The sequence below is a fragment of the Struthio camelus genome, chromosome 13 (assembly GCF_040807025.1).
Source record: "Struthio camelus isolate bStrCam1 chromosome 13, bStrCam1.hap1, whole genome shotgun sequence".
Taxonomy (NCBI): domain Eukaryota; kingdom Metazoa; phylum Chordata; class Aves; order Struthioniformes; family Struthionidae; genus Struthio; species Struthio camelus.
The window spans coordinates 23,777,862-23,801,622 of record NC_090954.1 but is presented as its reverse complement, the minus strand read 5'-3'; the positions used below and the strand labels follow the sequence as shown (position 1 = coordinate 23,801,622).

The 23,761-nt window shown below is 38.2% G+C and overlaps 1 protein-coding gene across 1 annotated transcript in view; it reads left to right on the top strand.

Annotated features, from left to right (window-relative positions):
- Positions 1-19,563, top strand: part of LOC104140063 (maltase-glucoamylase-like) — a 65,152-nt gene extending 45,589 nt beyond the window's left edge. The window contains exons 31-48 of the mRNA XM_068959879.1: positions 69-194; positions 1,509-1,637; positions 1,758-1,865; positions 2,112-2,174; positions 2,400-2,534; positions 5,141-5,225; positions 6,136-6,274; positions 9,445-9,578; positions 10,066-10,100; positions 10,193-10,309; positions 11,735-11,883; positions 12,882-12,966; positions 13,078-13,134; positions 13,823-13,947; positions 14,397-14,485; positions 15,648-15,697; positions 17,644-17,814; positions 19,172-19,563. Coding sequence (XP_068815980.1) covers positions 69-194; positions 1,509-1,637; positions 1,758-1,865; positions 2,112-2,174; positions 2,400-2,534; positions 5,141-5,225; positions 6,136-6,274; positions 9,445-9,578; positions 10,066-10,100; positions 10,193-10,309; positions 11,735-11,883; positions 12,882-12,966; positions 13,078-13,134; positions 13,823-13,947; positions 14,397-14,485; positions 15,648-15,697; positions 17,644-17,814; positions 19,172-19,234 — 1,860 coding nt within the window. The 3' untranslated portion in view covers positions 19,235-19,563. The remainder of the gene's footprint in view (positions 1-68; positions 195-1,508; positions 1,638-1,757; positions 1,866-2,111; positions 2,175-2,399; positions 2,535-5,140; positions 5,226-6,135; positions 6,275-9,444; positions 9,579-10,065; positions 10,101-10,192; positions 10,310-11,734; positions 11,884-12,881; positions 12,967-13,077; positions 13,135-13,822; positions 13,948-14,396; positions 14,486-15,647; positions 15,698-17,643; positions 17,815-19,171) is intronic.
- The last annotated feature ends 4,198 nt before the right edge of the window (positions 19,564-23,761 follow it).

The following is a 23,761-nucleotide window of genomic DNA, read 5'->3' as shown; positions in this document are numbered from 1 at the left end:
AAACTATAACTGTTTTTTGTTTTGTTTTCACCTATATGGCATTAATATTCTTTCTTATTTGGTTTTAGCTGATTGGACGACCATTCATGCCACCCTACTGGTCCTTGGGATTCCAGCTATGTCGCTATGGATACCAAAATGACTCTGAAATTGCTGAGCTAGTGTCTGCAATGAGGGCAGCTCAGATACCCTATGTATGTTGATAATGGTTAAAGTTTGTGAAGATGCTTGAACTTCTAGCTTCCAAGTATTGTCGAATTTAGAACAGTAAAAAACACTCAGCCACAGAAGAGAGCACGTTATATGCTTTATGCAATAACTAAACTTTTCCGTAAACTTTGTGGTCTAGCTCTTAAAGGCACACTTAGTCACCATGGATCTGAGCATTGTAGCGCTAACAAGCTGCCTAATAACACATTTAACTTCAGAGCTGTTCTAGGTCCCGAATGATCCTTTAGCCCTTTCACACTGTGAGGAAGGCACCCAACGATGGAATTTTCAGAAGCCAATATATTAAGTAGAAAGTAACCTTACACAGGCGGTAGGAAATTCAGTGTGCTGACATCCTATTTTTAGGATTTAATAGCTCTGAGACTGCAGAGACCTGTCTCATATGTGGGAATTCATGGCCAAGTCCTCTCATGGTTGTGTGTCTGAGCTGCTTTTTCTATAAAGCCCTTTGTTTTAAAACACAGTCTAAAGAGAAGTGTTGCAGTAACAGCCAGTAGCTTAGAGAATACAACATTTCTGGCAGGAAGGGGATTGATTCAGTCTTTGGAGCAAGGCTATTTGAACCTAGCCTCCCTCCTCTAACATCCAAACCAGCTCCCTGGGATAAGGAAGAACTTCTGCACTTGAAGCTCTTCACAAGATGAACCATATAGGTCATTTTTACACATGCACATGGAAGAACCATCTAGACTCTCCAGCTAATCATTGCCTCTCACTTTGCTAGGTAGGAAGGAATAGGGATTAACAGGAAAAATAGAGGGAAAGAAAGTAAAGTGGTGTCATCTACACTGCACATTACTCTGCTCTGAGATAGTTACGTTTTTGGCACAAGTTGTTGCTGGGAACGTCACAAAAACATATAGACCTAACAAAATTATACTTTTAAAGTGGCACTTCATTTTATATGTAATTAATAAAAAATTATTTCAGTGTAGAATGAGTGATTCTATTGTTTCTGTACTATGTATGGTAATATGTATGCATATACATACACACATATGCACAAATCCAGGGCTTTTTTTTTGCTGTCATGTATAAATTTCTACCTTCAGAATAAATGTGATAATGAAAGCTTAATTTCATACTGGACTTACTGTTAGGTCATGTAAGTATATTCATTTGATAACCTCAGCTTTAAGCTGCAGCAGATTCCAATTTTACATTTCAAAAATTCAATAGTTTACCTAATTTTGAAGATGGACTATGAACATATTTAAGAATAAAAAGAAAAAAGAGAAAAAACCCTCCTTTACATGCATTGTTTTTGTGAATTGCAGGATGTTCAATATTCGGATATCGATTATATGGAACGCCAATTGGACTTCACCCTTAGTCCACACTTTGCCGGATTACCAGCTCTAATTAATAAAGTAAAACAAGAGGGAATGAGATTTATCCTAATTCTGGTCAGTTTTGAATTCTGATTTTAAATTACAAAATATCATTGCAGAATACAGAATTCATTTAACAGCATTTGTTTTTGTTTTTTGAGCATAAAAGTAAAATTTTATTACCTTGAATTTTAGGACCCTGCCATATCTGCAAATGAAACCAATTATCCCACTTTCACAAGAGGTGTAAATGATGATGTCTTCATAAAATGGCCCAATACCAGTGATATTATATATGCAAAGGTACTGTTCTTAAAAAGCAGATGACGGTAGAGGTGTATTGTATCCAGACGAGCATCGTATCATTCTCAACTCCAGGGCTGTTCATGTTTGAATTTAGATGACATTCAGTGCTACAGACTGAAATGTTTTTGGTTTGTTTTGCCATTGGAGTATGCAGCAGTGAAGCAAGCCTTCAGCTGTTTGCTGTTAGTGATAATTTGTATTCAGTTTGATTTGATTATTTTAATATATCCTTCCTCCTAATAGGTCTGGCCAGATCTTCCCAATGTAGAAATTAATGAGACACTGGATTGGGACACCCAAGTGAAGGTAAAGATACTATTGGGTTATTGACAAACAGAGAGAGCAGTAAATTAGGTAATACAGTGAACTGGCAGGTACAATTTAGTCTAAGGAGCAGGATGCAGAAACCTTTCTATCAGAACACTTGAAAGATTTAGCAAAAAAGTGATTTTTTTTTTCAAACTCCAACATTTTAATAATGTGATGCTTTCAGTCCTGTATCTATGTTTTATTTTTCTACTCCTTTTACAGCTCTACCGAGCACATACGGCTTTCCCAGATTTCTTTCGTAATTCCACAACTGAATGGTGGAAGAGAGAAATCATGGAATGCTACACTAATCCAAACAATGCATCAAGAAGCTTGAAGTTTGATGGCTTATGGATTGTAAGTGTAATTTTTTTCTATTTCCTGAGACTTTTCTTTATCTTTTCATCATAAGATGAAACCAAAATAAAATATAATCACTTTCAGTTTTGATGTCTCTGAGGAAGTAAAGATACAAACATTTAACGTTAAAATACTATTAACAGTCTACTAAAGATCAATTATTTGTTGTTAATAGCATCATTATTTGTCTTATTTTTCCCTATTGAAACAATTTGCTTTCTATCAAATCTTCATTATCTACCTTTGACCTGCATATTAGCTGATTTGTAGTGATGTTACTCTTCTATTAATGCCTAAAGTGCTGCTTTTTTTTTTTTTTACAGCGGGCATTACTATTTTTGGCCATTACTACTTCTGTGGGACAAAATTAGTGGGACAAGTTAGATGAGAGGTTTAGTTTTAAGTATAAGGGAATTGCACTAATTGCAGAACCTATTAAGGATTAATATATTGCCATACAAAATACAGAAAAGTCTAGAGATCTAGTAAAATATTTGGTATTTTTCTGTAATGCCAGCTCTGGTTTATTATTGCAACCAGAGGATCACAGGCACTGAAGACACATGTGATCTTTACAAAGTTCAGAGATTTTGTTAGTTTATGTATCTGTGATTCAGTACTGATTTCAACTTTATACATAGGAAAACATATCTGTTTCAGCCTGTATGATTGATAAATAAGAACTTCTTAAAATTGAAGCCCAGTACCTTCAAGTAATCTCTGTGAATTAGACACTATGCTTTCTAGGAAATGAGAAATTCAGAATCTGGCTATTAAAGGAATTTCTCATCAGATTTACACTGCTTAAGACAGAAATGCAATACATAGTCTGGAAAATCAGATTTTCCAGTTAATCTAATCATAGTCAGCCTACTGAAAAAGAAAATTAAATATTTAGAGCACAATCTAAAATAGCTGAAAGGAGCTAATTGCCCAAGTGTAGAATTTGTTCATCTTGCTCCTTTAGGCTCCTTGGAAAAATCACACAAGCATGCCGGAGAGCAGATACACCAGCCATATGCTGGATATGCCAGCTTGTGGTGGAATACATGATGCTACCGGGACTGTATCGAGACCATTGGTAGCAAAATTAACAAAGAAGAGCTTAGCTATATTTTTTGTCTGCTGGACACTAGGAGAGAGAGCCACAGATCACAACATTCACAACAGTTATACTACCACTAAGGAAAATACAAGAATAGGCTGGAAGGGCAGGAACCAGGGCAGCAAGCTGAACCTGAGCTCACCAGCGAAAGGCTTCAGTTTTGTTTGGTGCTTCAGATTCTTGCTGCCTCAGTAAATGATGAATTTCTTTCTCCACAGTGACAGTGTTCTGATGCAGAGAATGGAGCCTGTCCTTACTTCTCTTCCCTTAAAATGGCCCTTTACAGAAAAGTTTCTTTGAATTCTGTCAGACAAGCTAAAAATTTTAATGAGTCTTCATTTTCTTATTAATAATGAAAGCACTAGGCTCTTCTCTGACAAAGGGGCTGCACAACCTTGTGATTGTCTTTAAAGAATAGAAGAAATTTTCATTGGAGGAAAACGTGGAGGTGCTGCCCATCAGGAGAGGGTGTTGGGCACCAGACCGGAAACTGAAACTTGTTTGAGAATTGGTTTGAATCTCCCTATCTCTCCTTCTCATCATCATCAGATCTAAAGGCACAGAATACAGGCAGCTGCCTTCTTCTTGAGCTGCTTTGATGTCCATTCTCACACAGGGATCATTTAAATTGAACAAAATAGCCCACCTTTCACCCTGAGTGTTTGCTCCTAAGATTAGGTTTGCCTCTCATATGCATTGGTCCTTTCTGACCAATCCAACAATGACACCAACAAAATAATTGTGCTATGCACTTTCAGGATGGAAGATAATCCCTGTTGCATGCGGCTTTTAACCAGCTGCAGCTCCATGTCACTTTGCTTGTGCGCTCTCCTGGATCTCTTCTGCATCCTTGCCACCCACTCAGTGCTGACCCAGCACTACATGTGGCCACTCAGAGTGAGATGAAGCAGCTGAAGGAGCTGAGACCTGTTCTTTCCCTGAGGGGTTTCCAACTAGATCAACTACTTGTTCCCATTCACAGACCACCTGCATAGAGGAGTGCAAGTGATCTCCAGCTGTGGGAGAAAGGAAGAATGGGAACAGCCTTTCAGCGGCAGCCCATGTCAATGTTGAGTGTGACTATGGAGCCCACTGACTGAAGGAAAGAGAAGGAAGGACACCTAAGAGCCTAGCGCAAGTTATAAGGACATGACAGAAAATAAAAGAAACAGTTAAGTTCATTCCTCGAATACCAACTTCAGGTGTCCATGTAGATCCATGGTAACCTTGTATTTTCAGAGAGTATTTCTAATTGTGAAATCAAACTTTACAACTATTATGAACTTAAACAGCTGCTCCTAGGATAGAAAGCTCTAGTTTCCTTTTTTCTTTTCTTTTTTGAGTACACCTGTGAACCTAGGTCAACAAAATGTAGCATGGCAGACAAATTGCATCTGTTCGTGTTCCTGAGGACCTTTACTATGCTGCTTTTCTGCAGGTTAGGATTAGTGTGTGTTGTACAATGAAACAAATAAAATTAGTTTTGCTTTGTTTTTAGGACATGAATGAACCTGCTAGCTTTGTTAATGGTGCCACTGATGGTTGTAGAGACATCCACCTAAACTTTCCACCTTACATACCCTGTGAGTCTGATCACTGCTTAAAACAGTTTTAGGTCACTTCAGCTGATATATAATTTCTTACATAATATATGTGGCATAAATGATTAAAGTTAGGTAGACAAATCCATAATTGAACTCCTAACTAAAAGTGGCTCTGTTTTAAAAGATTATGAGCATGCTTAACTCCAATCTATTTTAGTGAGAACAGTGACTGCATGGTTCTTTTAAAGTCCTTTTATGGAGTTTGACACTATTTTATATCTAGATTCTCTGTTTTGGATATGATTGAAAACGTGATTCCCAGTGTTTCGCATAGTTTTCTCAGCTGAATAATAAAATTAATGAGTAAAAAATTTAGAAAATAACTTCATGTCTCCTCTCATTTATGGATAAAAATACCTAAGTCCTAATTTGAGGAATGCATCTGAAATGCTTAGCAGTCTTAGAATGGCTTTACTTAAGTACTGGTGTGCAGTAGTACTAACTAGTAATAATTACTATTACTTTATTAGAATACTTTTGTTGCCTACTGCTGTCTTAATTATGACACATCATTTCTCAGGATTTGTCAGAAAGTTAATATTCAGAAATAGACTTATTCTCTCAGTTTTCTATTTATATGGATGAGAGAGCAGTGTTAAAAGATTTGCAATATTTTCTGAATGAGGATATATTCTGTTTACTTTTTGAGCCTCTTCATTACGGGCATCTAGAACTGAGTTATTAATATTCTTGCAGACGTGGATATCTGCCCAGAAGTATGAAGAATTTTAGAGAACTTGAAATTTCATTTTTATAAAAATAAATGACAGTATAAATACAAAAAAGCGAACACCAAAATAGATTATGGAAATTAACAGAAAGTAACTCATTGAAATTATTATTGAATGTTAATTACTAAATATGAATTTTTTCATTCCCTTTCCATTAGATTTAGGATCTAGATCAGAGGGATTAATTTTCAAAACTCTGTGCATGGAAGGTCAACAGTATCTCTCAGATGGTACTCCAGTTAGACACTATGATGTCCATAATCTTTATGGATGGTCACAAACAAAACCCACCCTAGAGTAAGTTGCATCATTTTGTTATTTGCGAAATATGTTACAAATGAATTTTCTAGGTCTATATTCTTAAGACCAATACGTTCACCACTTTATTTAACATGCCTAGTCATTTTTTCTTTTCATCTTAATATCATCAGTTCAGTTCTTCAGTTCAGGCAAAAGTGGAGCTAACTGTTAAGAAAGTTGAGAACCAATGCTATAGCTTGCCCTCTGGACTTGTAGTTGTTTTTATTTCAGTTAAGTTTATTCCTCAGGTATCACAGTAATCTTGTCGATAGTGAAATCAGGATGGTATGAAACTGAGCTGCTGAAAAGGGATGTGCAGCAGAAGGTAAAACAGTCCTGTGCAGGCTGGAGCTGAGGCTCTGCTTCCATCTTGCATTTAATACCATCTGCGATTGAAGCCAGTTAGAGACTAAAAAAAAAAAAAACCAGACATTGTCTACACCTGCATCTGTTCCATTCCTTGTCTCAATACAGGCAGGCAGAGTCTTGATTTTTGAATTTAGCAGCTCTAAAATCACTGACCCTAAACAAGAAGTTTAGTCAAGTCTGAAATGCAAAAAAAAATTATTTGTCACCTAGCTGGGAGCATATAAATCTTGTGTTGTACAAGCTTACTTGCCTGGGAAAATGATTATAGATTTTTAAATATAGGGTGTAATTTAGCCATTCATAAATTAACATCATTAAAATAAATTGGATAATGCTGCAAAGGGAAAACGGTGACTTTTAAAATGTAAATTATGTTTATTGGCTTTCCTTTTAAGAATCTATTTTCTCAGTTCCATGGCAAAGTTTATGTATTTCTTAATGCATAATATCCGAAGCTATTTTAGATAACTTCTAATGTATCAATGTAGTTTCACTTCCAATACAATAAGTAAGCAAGGTGCAGTATTTCCTTATAGTCATTAATGACCTTAAAGTCCTTGGTAACTTTGATAATACCAAAAATAAAGAACATATCAAGGCTACTTAAATTTTGACCAAGTAGATGTTACATTTCGCAGCATGCCATTGCGTTACTGTCGGCAAAGGTAGTCAGTATTGCTGCCAGGACAGGAAAGAATGATACTAATGTTATCAGCTGAATTAAATGTAATTTGGTTTTTGGAAGCAGACAGTAACTTAACACAAAGAAGAATATTATCATTGCTTCTATGTATGGAATGTGAACTCAAACGTGAAGAAATATTTTCTTCTATTTTAAGAGGGACTATAATAGAAGTGACTATCATAAATTACACAGCTTACACAAGTACTCTCATACTTGTATAGAAAATCCTTATTTAAAAAATTGCAGTTTTTTCTTCGTTGCTAATTGGACAAGCAGTTGGCTAACTGGAGAAATGTTGTAATAATAATTTATTGTAATAATAGATCATTCAGATAGCAAATTCATTTGCACACAAATCTCAGAAGCATGTAACCTAAATGGGAACAATTTTTTTTTTTTTACATAACTTGATGTAGTTTGTTCTCCACTGGTTAAAAGTAGCCTCTTGATATTGGCTTAATGTTATTCTCTAGTAACAAGGCTTTTGTGTAAACTTGAAAGCCAGAACCTTTGGAAGTGAATACATCAACCATTTTGAGGTAGTGCTATGCACATATACACTTTAGGCTCTGTTTTAAAGCACAGAGTACTGGAAGCCTGAGTTAGCAAAACACTTAGGTCATGCTTTCCTTTAAGCATATATGCAGTTCTATGCATGATACACACTTTCTTCACATTTCAGATGTTAGTTGCAGTTTCTAAATATTGTTTAAATAGAGCAAACCAAGTGAAAGCTGAACAGTTTAATTGCCTCTCAGCTTGTCTTCCTTGTCTCCCAAAAGAGAATGCAGTCAAAAGTCTTCACACCAAATGGACAGCTCTGCCTAGTCCTTCCAACTAGCCCAACATCCCAGACTCTTCACAATTGCTATCTTTTCCTTACTGTAAGTTTTCAAAATACTATTAGCACCACGAGCATGCTTACACCTCCAGCTACTGATGTTTACAACAATTATCATAAATTGTCTCCCAAGGATCCCTGTTCATACTGCAGATTGTGACTTTCAGAAGGTATATGACCACTTTTTTGCCCATGCTGTTTCTATGCCAGAGCATGTGGAAAAGCCATTGAGAGTCCTGTCTTTGTGCCAGGTGTTTCCTTCTTTCCCTGCTAAGTCCCTATAAGGGCCAGTGATGCACAAGATGGCCATGATCTGGGAATCTCAAAAGGTGCATTTGTTTATCTCTCTCCAATAGGTTCACCCTCCGACTACCTCTGTGCTCTGAATTCAGTGTGAGCAAGGAGCCTCATGCAGAGGCAAGGGCCATACTGATCAACAGTATCTTGCCAGTGATGTTCCCTGACTTTTACTCCGTTTCCATTTACGTACTTTTGCTTCTAATTTGGGGGTGAAAAATACAGCTCTGGCACATCATTCTTCAATATTTACTACCCCCTGCTCTAATCTTTTGGAGGCCAAAAAGTTAGCTAATGCCATGATATGTCATGTGAGTTGGTTCTTTCTTACTGCTGAGGCCTGTTATCTGCTCAGAAAATGTCTGGTTTGGTATGATTGCTTGTAGGCAAATTCACATTGCCCATTTTATATCATATTTTCTTTGGAATGATAACAGCTGAAAGACTTATTTTTGTTCCAATAGCATTTTGGCTAGTCATGTTATGTTGGTAGGTTTAATATTCTTGGTACCTCTATTCTTCCCCTTTACTGTCATCTTGGTCTGAATTTTGTTGAGATTATTTTTAACTGTTGCTGCACATTTTCTAGTACTATAATAATGGAATGATGTGCCCAGGACCATGTCATGTAACCCTTAAAAATGTGTAATCTAGGCTACAGTCCTATTTTCCATACAGTAATTAGACATCTGTTAATTGGATGTCTGTATTTTAGCACCTCCCTGTTCACTTTCTAACTATAGGCTGTCTGACACTTAACTCTTAGTTTCTGCATATATATGAATTACAGTGAACCCCAATACAAAACATATCTTGGTTGGATGTATGCTTATTCATACTGAAAAGAACAACATAGCTGCACTTTTCTGTAGCCAGACAAGCCACTAGGTTTATTTTCAGAGTGTCTTATGTAATATCTTTTTAAATTATTTTGCTCCTCATGTAATTTGTTTCTTCTGCTATTTTCAATGCTAGTGTCTTGCAGAATGTCACAAAGGAGCGTGGAATTGTTATTACCCGTTCAACATATCCAAGCAGTGGAAAGTGGGCAGGACACTGGCTTGGTGATAATACTGCAGCCTGGGATCAGCTTGCTAAATCTGTTATTGGTAAGTAGAAAGAAAAGGACCTGTAATCAATTTTTCCTGTGCAGTAAATTTTTCGTGATTTACTTGCTCTTAATAGTCATGTGCTTTTACCTGAAATAAGCTACTCAGTTCAGCAATCAGAATTCATGGTCAATTTCTTTTTGACCTTCTCTTTTTATTGCCTACTATGAAACTCTTCACAATTTCCATAGTAATTGGGTTTGGCTGTATGGGGCACTTAGTGCTCTAATTCCTGCTGGATTCAACCACCTACCTACCCATGGTTTCCCCCTACTCATTTCCTGTCACCTTCCAGTGATCCTGCCCCTGCTGGCCAACAGTTTTTTGCTTCTGAAGAACTAGGTCTCTGCTCTTTCTGTAATGAAATAACCTGACATATTGGGGAAACTGTGTAATGTCTGTATTTCAGTATTTATTATCTATGCAACCATTAGCATACTAAAGGAAAAAAAAAAGCAGTTATTTTTGAATTACTTTTTCCTTGCAGGTATGATGGAGTTCAGTCTCTTTGGAGTATCTTATGTAAGCCAAACAGTTATTACTTTATATTTAATTATCTTTACTGGATATAAAAATATATCATATTACAGCTGGATTATTTTCTAAACTTTTAGACAGGAGCAGATATATGTGGCTTCTTTCAAGATGCACAGTATGAGATGTGTGTTCGCTGGATGGAGCTAGGCGCATTTTACCCATATTCAAGGAATCACAATGGGAAAGGAACAAAGGTGAGTCATGGTTTTGCTAATGGTTGTGTCCCTTGCAGCACACATGAATAGACCAGCCAGAACATCACACAAAGAGACTAGCCTCAAAAAAATTCATGTTCACTTTTTTTGGAATGTGCAAAGAACATTTCTTAGGTTATATGTAGCATGCCAACTCTATCAGTCTCTCCCTCCACTCTCAGGTTTAACACTCTCAGGTTTAACACTCACAGAGAGCCTGCCTCATGATTTAGACCACGTGAAGTAAGCATTCCTGTGTGGTTTGAGTGAATCAAACTTCTGCATATTTATTTTTTCATGTATGCCATTTTTATTTACACACAACACATTTACAGGACTAAAATAGAACACTTTTATGGCAATATACCTTTAAAGGGGCAAAACTGACCTTGGTGTTCTCATCCATAGTTGTTCATAATTATACAGTAAATCAGAAAATGAAATAGTGTAATGAGATGCTTGGATGAGTATCTGAAATTACCGTATTTTGCCATTTCCCACCATAAGACATCATATTTCTTACTACTTTTTACATAAAATAGTTATTTTAAGAATAAAGGGGGAAAAATGATCTAAATGTAAGACTGTGCTGACTAAGGACTGTATTATGGAAATCCATAAACTAAGATAACTGGAAAAATGAAAATAATTGAAACGGCATTTACATTTTGGTTAGAACTTAATGTCTAGCAGAGTAGAGGTCTCTATATGGCACATAACTAGTGAATTCAAGTCTGCTTTTGAAAAAGTGTGCTTTATCTTGTTGCAGCACACTTCCTGATAGGACTTTTAAAGCTTTTAAAAATGTAGATTCCAGGCTTTTCTGCTGCTTCCAGTCTTACCCAATTTGCCAAGGTATTTTTCAATATATTTAATAAAGATTGAAAGTCCTACTGACATTATCAGTAGTGATTAGTTCTCTTTTAAAAAGTCCTGAGCGCTGCCCTGCAGAAAAGAGGGGTAATATATTTTGTACGCCAGAATATGTCTCACATTCAGTTGAGTTTTGCATTAAACATTTTTGAAGTAAATCCCCTTAGGTTTTTTCTCATCTTCTCCCTTTTTTAGTTTCCCTGTTTGTGGTTAACAGTGACACCTACTATTTTTATTATCACTTTATTCTTAAATAAAGAATAAACAAATAAAGGTGCTCTAAATTACAGGAGGACAAGGAGTTTGCAAGGGTTCAGAGAAATTTCCTCAACTCTATCTTGCTATGTTGATTCTGGTACACATTTGAGAGTTGCTTCTACCACAGATTATATGAATTTATGGGTGAAATATAAGATGGAGAAAAAAAAAAAGGCTAAACATGACCACCACTGTAAACATTAGTAAATTCTTTAACTCATGGGTTTTTTCTTTTTATTGCTTCAAAACAAAATAATCCAGTTTGAAAAACAGCTGTCCCTTTTTTCTTTTTAGAGGCAAGATCCTGTTGCCTGGAATTCAACATTTGAAGACATTTCCAGAAATGTACTGAATATAAGATATACCCTGTTACCCTATCTCTACACGTTAATGTACGAAGCCCACGCTCATGGAAGCACTGTGATCCGCCCTCTACTCCACGAGTGAGCGCGACTCCCTTTTCACCATTTAATCGTGAATTTCCATAATCAGTACCCTCATGAAAATATTTTCCCTCAGCAATTATACTGTTTTTTCTTTTAAAATTTGCATGAGACTAAGAATACAAGCTTTCAGTATCAAGTCGCACTTTGACAGTGCTAATTCTCCATTTCATACTATGCAAATATAAGCAATTGAAAACTGGCTTATTTAGGATTAATGTGTAATTTTTAAGGCTCATTTGTATCATCTTTGGCAAGTAACAAAAGTTCTGTCTGGTGCTGGACATATGTAGAATCAAAAAGCAAATGTTGCAAAAATAGCTGGGTAAAATTTCTAAGCAGAAAATAGAAAAAGATGAAGTCAGAATTTTGACATAAATCATGAGAGCTGTACAGGGAAACTAACTTATTTTAGTCAAACTTATATAGCTGATTAGAAAAAGACATGTTTATAAGACACACAAGGCCTTATTTATATCTGGTCAGAAGGGACAGTATGTGCAGAAGCTTAATTTTTAACATTAATGATCTAAATACTTGTCTTCCACTAACGAGCATTGAACTGTCTGCAGGTTAATGATTCCATTAAAGTACCTAAGAAAGAAATGTTATGAATTGGAAAGTGGTTTCCGGTCTGGCCAATAGTCAGTTTTGCTACTGCTAATGCCCACCAAGAAAAAATGATCTTCTGAGTTTTATGATCTAAATATACTGAAAAGCAAATGGAAAGAAAGAGCAGAAATGAAAACTAAGTAAAAGGTTGCATTTCTTTAATGATTTTCACAACAGACTTTTTAGACATTCTTGGCAAGCGTTAATTGATCCATTTATAATTAAATGCGATACATTTCAAATGCGATACTAATTGTTATTAACTATTATTAAAAATAGCATAAATAAAATTGAGGAAATAGTAGATTCAATTACTGAGAAAAGGGCTTAAATAAGGAAACAATTTGTAATATCAAATGTCTGATAGTTGTTTTGTTACCTTGCAGATTTGTGGAAGATAGAACAACATGGGAAATATATAAACAGTTTCTGTGGGGACCTGCACTGCTCATCAGCCCTGTAATGGAACCAGTAAGTCTTTTGAGTACTTAGGTGTTTTTGTATATGAAAGTATTAGAAGTCACTTTAGCTACACTTCACTTTTTGCTTTAATATAGCTATAACAAAAATATTTATTTCCAGAATGCTGTGACAGTGAATGCTTACATACCGAATGCCCGCTGGTATGATTACTACTCAGTAAGTAATTTTAAAAACTATCTGTGACATACCTTCTTTCTAGTGCTGTTTAGACTGCATGGTGTGCTGAGAATGCTGGTAAGGTAGGAACCAGCTGTTCGCATTTTACCGTGATGCATAAAGCACAAGTTCTTAGTGATGTAGCAATCACATCTTCTTGGCTGATTTCTTACTTAAAAAAAAAAGTCAGCTCCTTTTAATGTAATATTTTTAACATAACCTCAGTAAGAGTAAATTAAAACATGGAATAGTATCTTTACTCTGAAGTATTTTTATTGACTTTTTTTAAGCCTTGAAAGCTATACATAATGTCTTTGCTGAGGATGCTGAAATGGAGAAAGACAAAACAGTTTTAGCTGCATCAGCCTTTCACAGAAATTGGGAAAAGATTTGGAGGACAGAATAGCAGGCATCAAAAGTCACTTCATCTGTCACTAGTTAGTATTTCACTGGACTAAACCCTTTGGTTCCGCTACTGTCAGGTTATTTTATGTTCACAGAATGTCATACCTTATCCTAAAAATGTTATGTAGTTACTTTTGCATTTAAAAATTTTTTTGCCATGATTACTCTTAACATTTATATGTATACATTTATAACCTTCATTCTTAAAAAAAAAAAAAAAAGTGTAAATCAAGACCAATTCAACAAGACTAATTTTTGCTTTGTTTTATTTTTTCATATGTAGGGTGAATTCATTGGCTTTAGGGGACAGTTCAGAAATTTATCAGCTCCTTTGGAACATATCAACCTTCATATCCGGGGTGGTTACATCCTTGCTACGCAAAGCCCTGCTAACACTACTTTTTACAGGTACAATAAGATTAACTGAAAAATTAAAAATTAATTTCATTTTATTTTCTACTTTTAAAAATAGATATTTAATTACAGATATGGAGAATTAACTGCATTTTAATTATATGGTGGCAGCTTTTTTCTGGATTCCTTGGTTCAACCTGGGAAAAGTAGAATTTTCTGGTTTAATGTGCACCATGGCTAGAAATATCTCCCCTTTCATATAAATATTAACAGCCCTGAGATAATCTACATGTATGATAGCACATTATCTTCTTGACTATTTTTGTGTTCAGTTTTCTTCTCAAGGCCTCCTTTAAACTTAGTACTATGGATTCAGGAAGACAAGTATCAGTGATAACTGATAACTGAGCTGCCTACAATATCTGTAATGTAAATTATAACAAATATGAAACATAAAATGTGATTACCTGAGAAAATTGATGAAAAACAGTATTTTTTCCTAGCCGAAAAAATCCATTGGGACTTACTGTTGCTTTGAATGATAGTCAGCTTGCACAAGGACAGCTTTATTGGGATGATGGAGTTCGCATTGGTACGTATAATATTTCTTGCTTTCCTAATAAATCTAATTTGAAGTCTTGAATGCGTAACTGTTCTCTCTTTAGCTCTGTGTATTGCTAACATGAACAAGTAATATTTTCTTCAAGGATATTGTACAGTGACTGTGCAACAAGGCACAGGCAGCTTAAGTATGTGTTTAAGGGATAGACCAGAAAAAAAATTATAATAAATTTTTTTCTGATTTAAACCACATAATAGTGTTATTTACAGAACTCATATTTTGCATAAATTAAATTGTGTCCTGGTCCAAGGATAACATATATAATAAGGATGTGTTCTCAAACCTATGGGAAGTATAACCATAGATTAAGTGGGAAGTTTTAACTAATTTCCTCAATATTAATAAATTTAAATTATCTTCAGATAAGAGATATCTAGAAGTCTCTTATCTTTTTTATTCACAGTATATTATCCTTGCAATAACTATAGATTATCACCTGGGATTACTACCAGTAATGCACAAAATTGTGATTTAGCATAATGACATGTTGGAAAGGAAGTCTGCAGGACGCTGTCAGTGTATTTGGAGGTACTTCACATACATCACAACCAGTTATCACTGGAATTTAGAAATTATGACTATGTTCATGGTAGGTTAATGATAAAAGAAATTAGCATTGATCACAAGGTGCACTTCAGCAGGATCTCTGTGAGTTGTTTTCTATAGAGCAGAAAGAAATACCTAAAATGCCTCTGGTTATTTGACTTCTTTTGATACTTAAATGAGTTCATAAAATATACAGCAGTGATACAAAAGAAGCATCAGCATCTATCATGATAATATGTTTTGGAACAAAGAGTAGAGTTGGGCGTGGGAAATCGCTCCCATAACTTTTTCAGTGGGAAACACTTTTTCTTGCTGATCTTAGCATCCTTGACCTTCCAAATGCTGTTTGTTTGTCTTCCGTTGTATTTTTTCTCTAAAACTTTTGTACAGTGTACAGTCCAACAAGAATTTGTTTTATGTCTAAAAGCATGTTTTATGAAAATAGTATCAGAACTGTTTTCTATTTACACATAGACAAATGTACCATGTGTACATATATAGTATAGGCCAGCACAATTCATCTATTTCATTTTTACAAAATATTAAGGTGAAGAGGGAATACATTTTACTTTACTCTTTTTAACAGATGCATATGAAGATGGTATATATCTGCTAATATCATTTAGTGCTAACCAGGTATGTAATGTTACCTTAGTTTTTGATTACTTTGAGTGATTATTGTTATATATTTAGCTAAGGTATTTTTAATTTGGAATTTTTCTGATGTTTAGATATCCCACCATAAAATTAGTTCTCTATGATAGACTAGTTCTTATTTAGTATCATGAGGACTGTTGCAGGTCTATAATTGCCAATTCAAAAAACTGGGATTGCAAGTTTGCAACAAAATTAACTAACATATACTGGAAGGATAAACTCATTTTGCATTACTCATACCAGCATAAATCAGGACAACTTAATATACTTCACTAGAGTTATTCCACAGATATGCATGCACACACACACACACACACACACACACACACAGAGAGAGAGAGAGATATAGAGAGAGAGAGAGATATAGAGAGAGAGAGAGATATAGAGAGAGAGAGAGATATAGAGAGAGAGAGAGATATAGAGAGAGAGAGAGATATAGAGAGAGAGAGATATAGAGATATATATAAAGTGGCTAGTCCAGCCTAAAACCTCTGAGATATTGGTTTGTATTCCAAATCTGAATATAGGATTCCAATATGACAGTAGGTTGCAGCTTAACAGTAGACTGACTCGAATCCTAGATATATACATTTGCCAGTTCTTCTGGTATATATTAAGGAACTGACAAGGAGTGTATTTGGTCTGGATCTACACTATAATACAATTAATATTAAATTGTATTAATAATAAATTAAAAAAGGATTCTGAAGATATCTATTTTAGCTTATTATTGTGTGGTGTGTATTTATGATATTATAACTTCTGATATAAATTTGAACATACAAATTTATTTCATTTTTAATTTTTATAAATTTTTTTAATAAAATGATTTTTATAAACTGAAAACATATACTTGATTTCTGCAACAATGCAAGGCTAATGGTGGCATTTTTTTAGTCACATAGTCCGTATGACTTTCAAAGATAATTTACTAGCATTTATTTAAATTTTTAGATTATCAGCTCATGCATATTTAAAAGGCATGCAGTTAAGCATATATATCTATATATGACACAATTTACTGTGTCAAATTAGAGAAAGATGACTATATTAAAAATCAATATATCTGGCCTGGACTATAGTCGCAGCTAGAGCCAGTGAAGTCCTTTGAAATCTGCAAAGAGAAAGAGCAAACTGTCTTAGCATCCGTGCTACTTCTACAGCGTTTAGATATATCAGAACAGCCATATAAGGAAAACCAGCCCTTGCTGAAAGAGACGAAAACAAGAATTAACATGTTGGAAAACTTTAAAGATGAATGTTTTTGACACTGGCTTACAGCCGCAGAGAGGCGTGTCCACCCAACAAAGATTCCAGCCTCAGGGTTCTTCTCAGGGACAAGCACTTAAAATTGTTCTTTTAAAATGCAGAAGCTTAAGCAAAGAGAATTTACTCAGATACCAAAATTTTTAGAGAAGCCCACCATTAAAGCAGGAGCTTTGGGAATACTGATCCATTCTTTCTTCCAGTTTAATGTCCTGTGAGGATGGAAAGCAGGGAAAAAGGTCCCTGAGTTAGGCCTCATACAAGGTAGAAGACAACGCAAAATTTCTGTCCTGGTGATACTGGTGTATAGATTTCTCCATCTAGCAAACTGTACTACACATTGGGTAGGGGCTCACGAAAGAGCAGGCATTTCACTGTGCCCCAGTGAAGCAATGGAGATAGCACAGTTTACTATGCCTCAGTTTAGCGGCAATTAAGACACAGAGCCCAGGGTTTAGCCAGATTAACAATTCAAGGAAAATTGAAGCTTTTGGTATTGGACAAATAAATATCAATATACAGATTAAGGAAAATTAGAATGGGAGGATAAAATCTGTAAGGCTCAAGTGGGCTGAAAAAAGCATACTCTGACAGGTAACAGTTAACAGGCAATCAAATCAAATAACTGATTATTTTTTTTCTTTCTCTTTTCCTTTCAGAATATTTTAGAGATCAAGGTTTTGCACCAGGGTTATGCTGATCCAAACAATTTAAAGTTTACTGAAATTAAAATCTTAGGAGTAATGTCAAACGTTCAGCAGGTGACAGTATCACAGAACGGTGAAGCAGTTGAATCTGCTCATGGTCTGGCCTATGACAGTACAAAACAGGTGAGTATATAATTTAAGAGGATATGCTATCTTCACAATTACCTGTGTGTTCTTAAACTTTTGTGATTCAGAGCTCAGCTGTAATATTGTATTTAAAAATATTTCTTTACTGCAACAAAAACACTGACGTATTAGAGGTACCCTTGCAATAAAAATTTTCTCTTACAGAATTACTGAATTATTTTCTCCAATCACTGCTGCAGTGTTTAGCAAGACATATGAGTTATAGTCAGCTAATGTTTAAGTAAAAATTTGTTTAATAAATAGTAAATATCATGTAGCTTGTGCAGTGGAGCATTTCACTGTAGAAATTACTGTGGAGGAACCCAAATCTCTCCTGACTGGTGAAAAACTGGTGGATTTTGTTTCTTGTTTGGTTTTCACTGATTTTAATAGCTTACTAGCAACCTGTGAGATTCGAAGGAAGGAAAAGCTACTACAAATCCTTTTTGAGTCTCTACATGACTCTACATTTCTTCTGTCATGTCAGATTAAGGCTCTAGTTGCTCCCTGTGCCTTCAGCACAGGGTTCCCACTTGTAGAAGTCAAATCCTAGTTCTTCTGAAGTTATTACCAAAATTTCCATGAACTTCAGAAAGCTAGGATTTCAATCTACATGGTTTGGATGCATCCAGTGCGTTTCTTACCGTCTTCCTTTGTGCTCTGTCATATATGTTATCACAGAGAAGTCAGGTGACCCCAAGATAATAAACTCGAGCTCTCCTAAAGACAATTGAAATAAGTTGGTGTAATTGCAGTGCCTTTCAAGACAGCCTCTTGCAGAACATCTTTCACATATGAACAGAACTACTATGGCATTTAGTGTTGCCAGTTTTCTCATAGAGCGAGACAACCTAATCTCTTCTACTACTGGCATTTTACCACCTTTTTAAACAAAACTCAGTGTTTTATTGAGTCTTGTTTATTTCTGTCTTTCAGTAGCAAGCCAAAAATATATAAGCTTTGCACATAACTGAAAAGATGAATTAAGAATGCAAGCAGAAATATTTCTTTTTCCATTCTCTTTTGGATGGAAAAAAGAAGGAATTAGTATGAACAGTTGAATTAAAATGTATTACAAGCTTTGGGCTTTTTTGTAAACAAAAGGAACTTAATTGCTAAAAAGGCAACTAAATAAAAGGGAATGGATCAGAGCCCTGTGATCTGGAATCCAAAATCTATGCCAGTTAAAGTAACTTTGTAGTGGTACAAACATTGAGGAAAGAAGAATAAATTATTGTAATCTGAAATGAGAATCTGTTATCTTTATATTAACTGTAAAAAAACAAAAAAAAACAAAAAACCAAGGCATCTTCAGAGCAGAGTTAGTCATTGTTTGCTTGTTTGTTTTTCAAAGGTCCTGTTAATCAGCCAGCTTGAACTCGATTTGGGCAGAGACTACACAGTGAAATGGAGTTAAAGTACCTGCAAATAACACTAGTCTGCAAGTAACACTCAAATAACACTGAAAATAACACTGCAAGTAACATCTCGGGACCTTCTCTTTTTCTTAAACGATCTTTCAATTTTCATACTGCATTTTTGAAATCTTAAAATACTTTGTGCTATAAAAATGCACTAGCTATAGTCAGTTCATATTAAGGCATTATGTATATATAAAGCAGTCATATTTTACTATCGTTCAAGGCTAACTGCAAGCTATCTGTGTGATACAGAATTTGTTTTTTAAATATTATGGCCCTTGAATATAGCTTCATGTTTCAAAATTAAAGCTTTTATAGGATTCCATGAAGTAGATGTTCTGTCTGACCTTATGCTTTCTGAATTTTATAAAAAAGATGTAGTTGGCATTAACTGCATGTATATGGGGCCATAATTCGACTCACATTTAGCTTCCATCTTGATTTTAATTATCTCTATGTAAGTCACTATTACTGAGAAGTATTTAAGGGCAGTTGCTCATGAAATGATGCTTCCAGTTGTTGTTGATTTGTAGAGTACAAAGGTACTTGCAAAAATCCTTTGGATCAGTTACATTTTCTTTATCAGGTTAAGCAGTGTTTCTTTATGTAATTCTTTCTGGATCACATGCTTACATGTGCTGTGTAACATCTCACTCCTTTTGCATTTCTTCTTTTCTCCTCACTATGACTGTTAGGGACCAACCCCTTCATAGGGGACCAGGAGCTGGGCTTGATAGCGTGGCTGGCAGGAGAGGAGTCTTGCCCACAAGAGCAAGGCAAGCAGGAGGTGGTAGCCAGGGCCAGCCAAGAGTCCAGATGATCAGGCAAGTCCATGGTGATGAGGCAGGTCTAAAGTCAAGCCAGGAACATGAGTCAGGATCAGGTCCAATGACAGTAATCAGGGTCAAACACAGCCCAGTGATCACTGAGCAAGTCTGTTTTGAGAAGGCAGGTTCAAGGTAAAGCCAGGAAGTCACTCTTCAAGTCAGGGTCTAAACTGATGAAGTCCCTGGCCAGGCATGGGCACAGCTGTGAGGCAGCTGCAGACAGGTGCACCCACAGCAGAGCTGGAGCAGGGACTGAGGGCCCAGGCCTAGGCTGAAATGAGGCTCCTGGGCCCATGGGCAAAGGCTGTGGGTGGAGGCTCCAGGAGAGGCTCAGAGCCATTTAGAGCCTGTTGGCAGGTGCTGCAGAGGGCTGGCAAAACACATAGCGGCAATGGCATTGCACCACCCCTCGGGGCTGTGGAGATAAAGGGGTCTGTCAGAACCCTGCAAAGGAGGCCTGGGCCTGTGCTGATGGGTCCCTGGTCCTGCCCCACTGGACTCCTTGCACCTGGGAAGGGCATGCCCATCCTGCAATCCCCTCCGTGCTCTCCCCAGGCACGGGGGGGGGGGGGGATTGCCTCAGGGAGCAACAGCCCAAATATCCCCCACTGCCTCTGCCATTTCATACCCCAGGCCCCGGGGCTGCAGCATGGCTGGGGCTGAGCCATGGGCACAACTACCTGGAAGCCCAAGGCCAGGAGATCTCAGGACTCAATGGCTGCCTAGCTCCATGCAAGGGGCTTTGCTATGGTTTTGCTGGCAGTCCCAGCCTCCAGCTGGCTCCACCACCAGGGCCTGGTAAGTGCTGGGGGTGGGGGGGGGGCTGTGCAGCCCTCAGCTCTGACTCTCAGGCCCTATGCTGCTGGACTGTCTCTGCCACCAGCTGAGAGTGGCTTTGGGAGAGCAGTCTGGGCACACCTAGGAGACCGTGTGCCCACCCAGCAAGGCTTGATCCCAAGGATTTGTCTCTGCTGGTGTGGTCATCAGTGTTAGGGTAAGGCCAACACTACCATATTTCCACTCCTCCTTACCCTGGCCTCACTGCCCCATGTCCCTCCCCACCACTCACATCACAGTGGGAGTCATCATTGCAGTCTGTCCCACAGTGCCTCCAGTGCTAGCTGTTGCAAGGATGAGGCCAGGAGCATAGCAGGGCCTGTCAGTACCAAAGACCAGTGATGCTCATGGAAGGATACAGGCAGGGGAGATGGGGGCAGGGGGGTCTGAGGGAGGGCTGACTGCAAGCCAGATCGTACTTAGAGCACATTTCCACATCAACAGCTGAAAAAGCATATAGGTGAGAAACGCTTTTGTGTATCACGGCCCAGGGGGATCCTGGTAGAGGCATCATGGTGGTCCCCCAGGCATGGGACTGGGAGTAGGCAGGCTTGGAGATCAGGGAGAGGAAGAAGAGCTGCTAGCCAGGGTTGGGAACTGAGGTTTCCTCTAGTGGAGTTATCTTAGCTAGTAGGAATTTTCCATCACTCCAAGGGGCTGGGGAGGAGACGTGTCTCTGCAAAACTGCCAGATTCGGGCTGGGGACATCTTCCCTCCTTGGCAGAGCAGGCTACAATTAGCTGGGAAGGTCTGCAGGGTCTTTTTGCCTCCTCCTTGTGCTGGGCAGAGGCACAGGTGCAGGCTGCAGCCAGCAGGGCTTCCTTTGGGGAGCTCCCAGGATAGGGCAGTAAGTTACCTCCCTGGGGGTGGTCTGCAAGCTCTGAGCATGGGAGTTTGGCAGAGTCCCCATCATATGCAGCCCAGACATGGCCCCCACCCATCTCCTCAGACCCGTCTGCCTCCTGGGCCAGTGTAGGGAGCAGATTGGGGGTGGGGGGCAGACGGAGGGGCCCAGCATGTCAGCGGGTGGAGAGATCCTGCCAGCTCCCGCAGCACAGCCACTGCTGCTGGGGCCACTTCACAGCCAGTAACTCTGAGATGAGAAATGTCCCTGTTCCTTCACTGGACACAGAGGTGGAGCAGGATGGGCTCCTCAGGTTGCAAAGCCCTCAACCATGGGGGAGTGGGAACAGGATCCTTGGCCTTCCCTTTCACTGCCCTTGCCTCTCCCCAGCTCCACCTACCCATCCTCTGCAAAAAACCCTGCCCCAGTCACTTTTCCCTGTTGATCCCAGTTCTGTTGCATCTCTAGCCAAACAGGATATTTCTGGTACCTGGTGTCTCTTACCGAGGCAATCACAGCCACCTATGCTATTTCTCCAATGTCCTGTTTGAGATTTCACAGATTTTTGGTGCCATTTGGAGACATTGCTGGTGGATTTACCACCTTGAGAAGGGGGCAGTGGGGTGGGGACAGCACCCCAAAATGCCCCAGGTGACTCCCCTGCCTGCCGTGGGGCTAAACCTCACAGGACCCCTGAGGCCTGGCAGTCCTTGCAGACCCTCCAGGGTCACAATGGGACACCTGCATCACAGCCACAGCTCTCCCACACTGCTCTGGCCTCTCCTCCCACGTTCCAGGGGGGGTTCAGGACAAGCCCAGGCACCAGGGGCTGTTTTTGACACCACTCTGCCCTGGAGACAGGATAAGACAAGGGGAGGCACGGGGCAGGGCTGGGGGGCGGGGGCAATGGATGCAGTGTACAGGGGGACACAAGAGGGGAGAGGACATTACCTTGCTAGTGGCTCCCCTCCTGGACTTTGTCCAAGTGATGGCTTCTACCTAAAATAGGACCTTGCACTGTCCTTGTGGAATGCTGCTATTTTGGAGGGGCAACTGCTATAACTGGCACAAGTGGTCTCCCTTTGAATCCTGTTCTGGCTGTGTGCTGCTTCTGTTCACAGCAGGGCTTCTGCATGTTTCAGAATCTTTTTCTTTATTCCCTTATCCAAGTACTGAACTGTAAGGTGTGGATATTGGGCAAAACCCTGAAGAACCTTTCTTGATGCTTGCCACCAGGTTGACACTGGACATGCAGGTCTGCTCTTCCAGATTATTTCGCTTTTGCCTTCTTTATGCTAGACTATGCCTCCAAGGCTTGCTCCTGAGAAAATCAAGCAAGATAAGTCTACAGGCCTTATTAACATAGAGATACAATACATCTTCTGCTTCTCCCCTTTCCAAAAGTTCTGCTTACCAGCCATGGAAAAACAAACAACCAATCAAAAAGAAAATAAATAACAGATCAGATAGACACGATCTGTTATTGAAATCATACAGTGGCTTCTACTCTCATGCTTGTTTGTAATGCTTACAAATAGCTTGCTTATCGTTTGACTGATATGTCAGTATTCCCCATTAAATTGTTGACAACCTTGCAACTTACAGTAATGTTTTTTCCCTGGGGTAATAAGATGTAATATTGTCTTGAAGAAGGATCCCATACTGGGGTACTGGGGGGGGGGAGGGGTCTTCTTTCTACCTACATTAGCATGGTGACGTTCTATGCCCCAGGGTTTCCCAATTGTCCCATAAATTTAGTAAACCAGGAGTTACCAGAGGTATGAATTTCCTAACAGGAGTATGGATTAATTTCATAGGGGTCCATGCCCTTGGTAAGGGCATGGTTTAACCATATGGGCCTGGAGTAGAGGGTCTGGAGGTTTTACAGATATATTTGAGGGCACATACATCTTTCAAAGTGTGGTGTCTCTGTCTGTGTACACTGGGGAATGTGAGTGTGAGTACAGCCCAGGAAGGGATAATGACAACAGTGTGAAGGAACATATACACAGTTG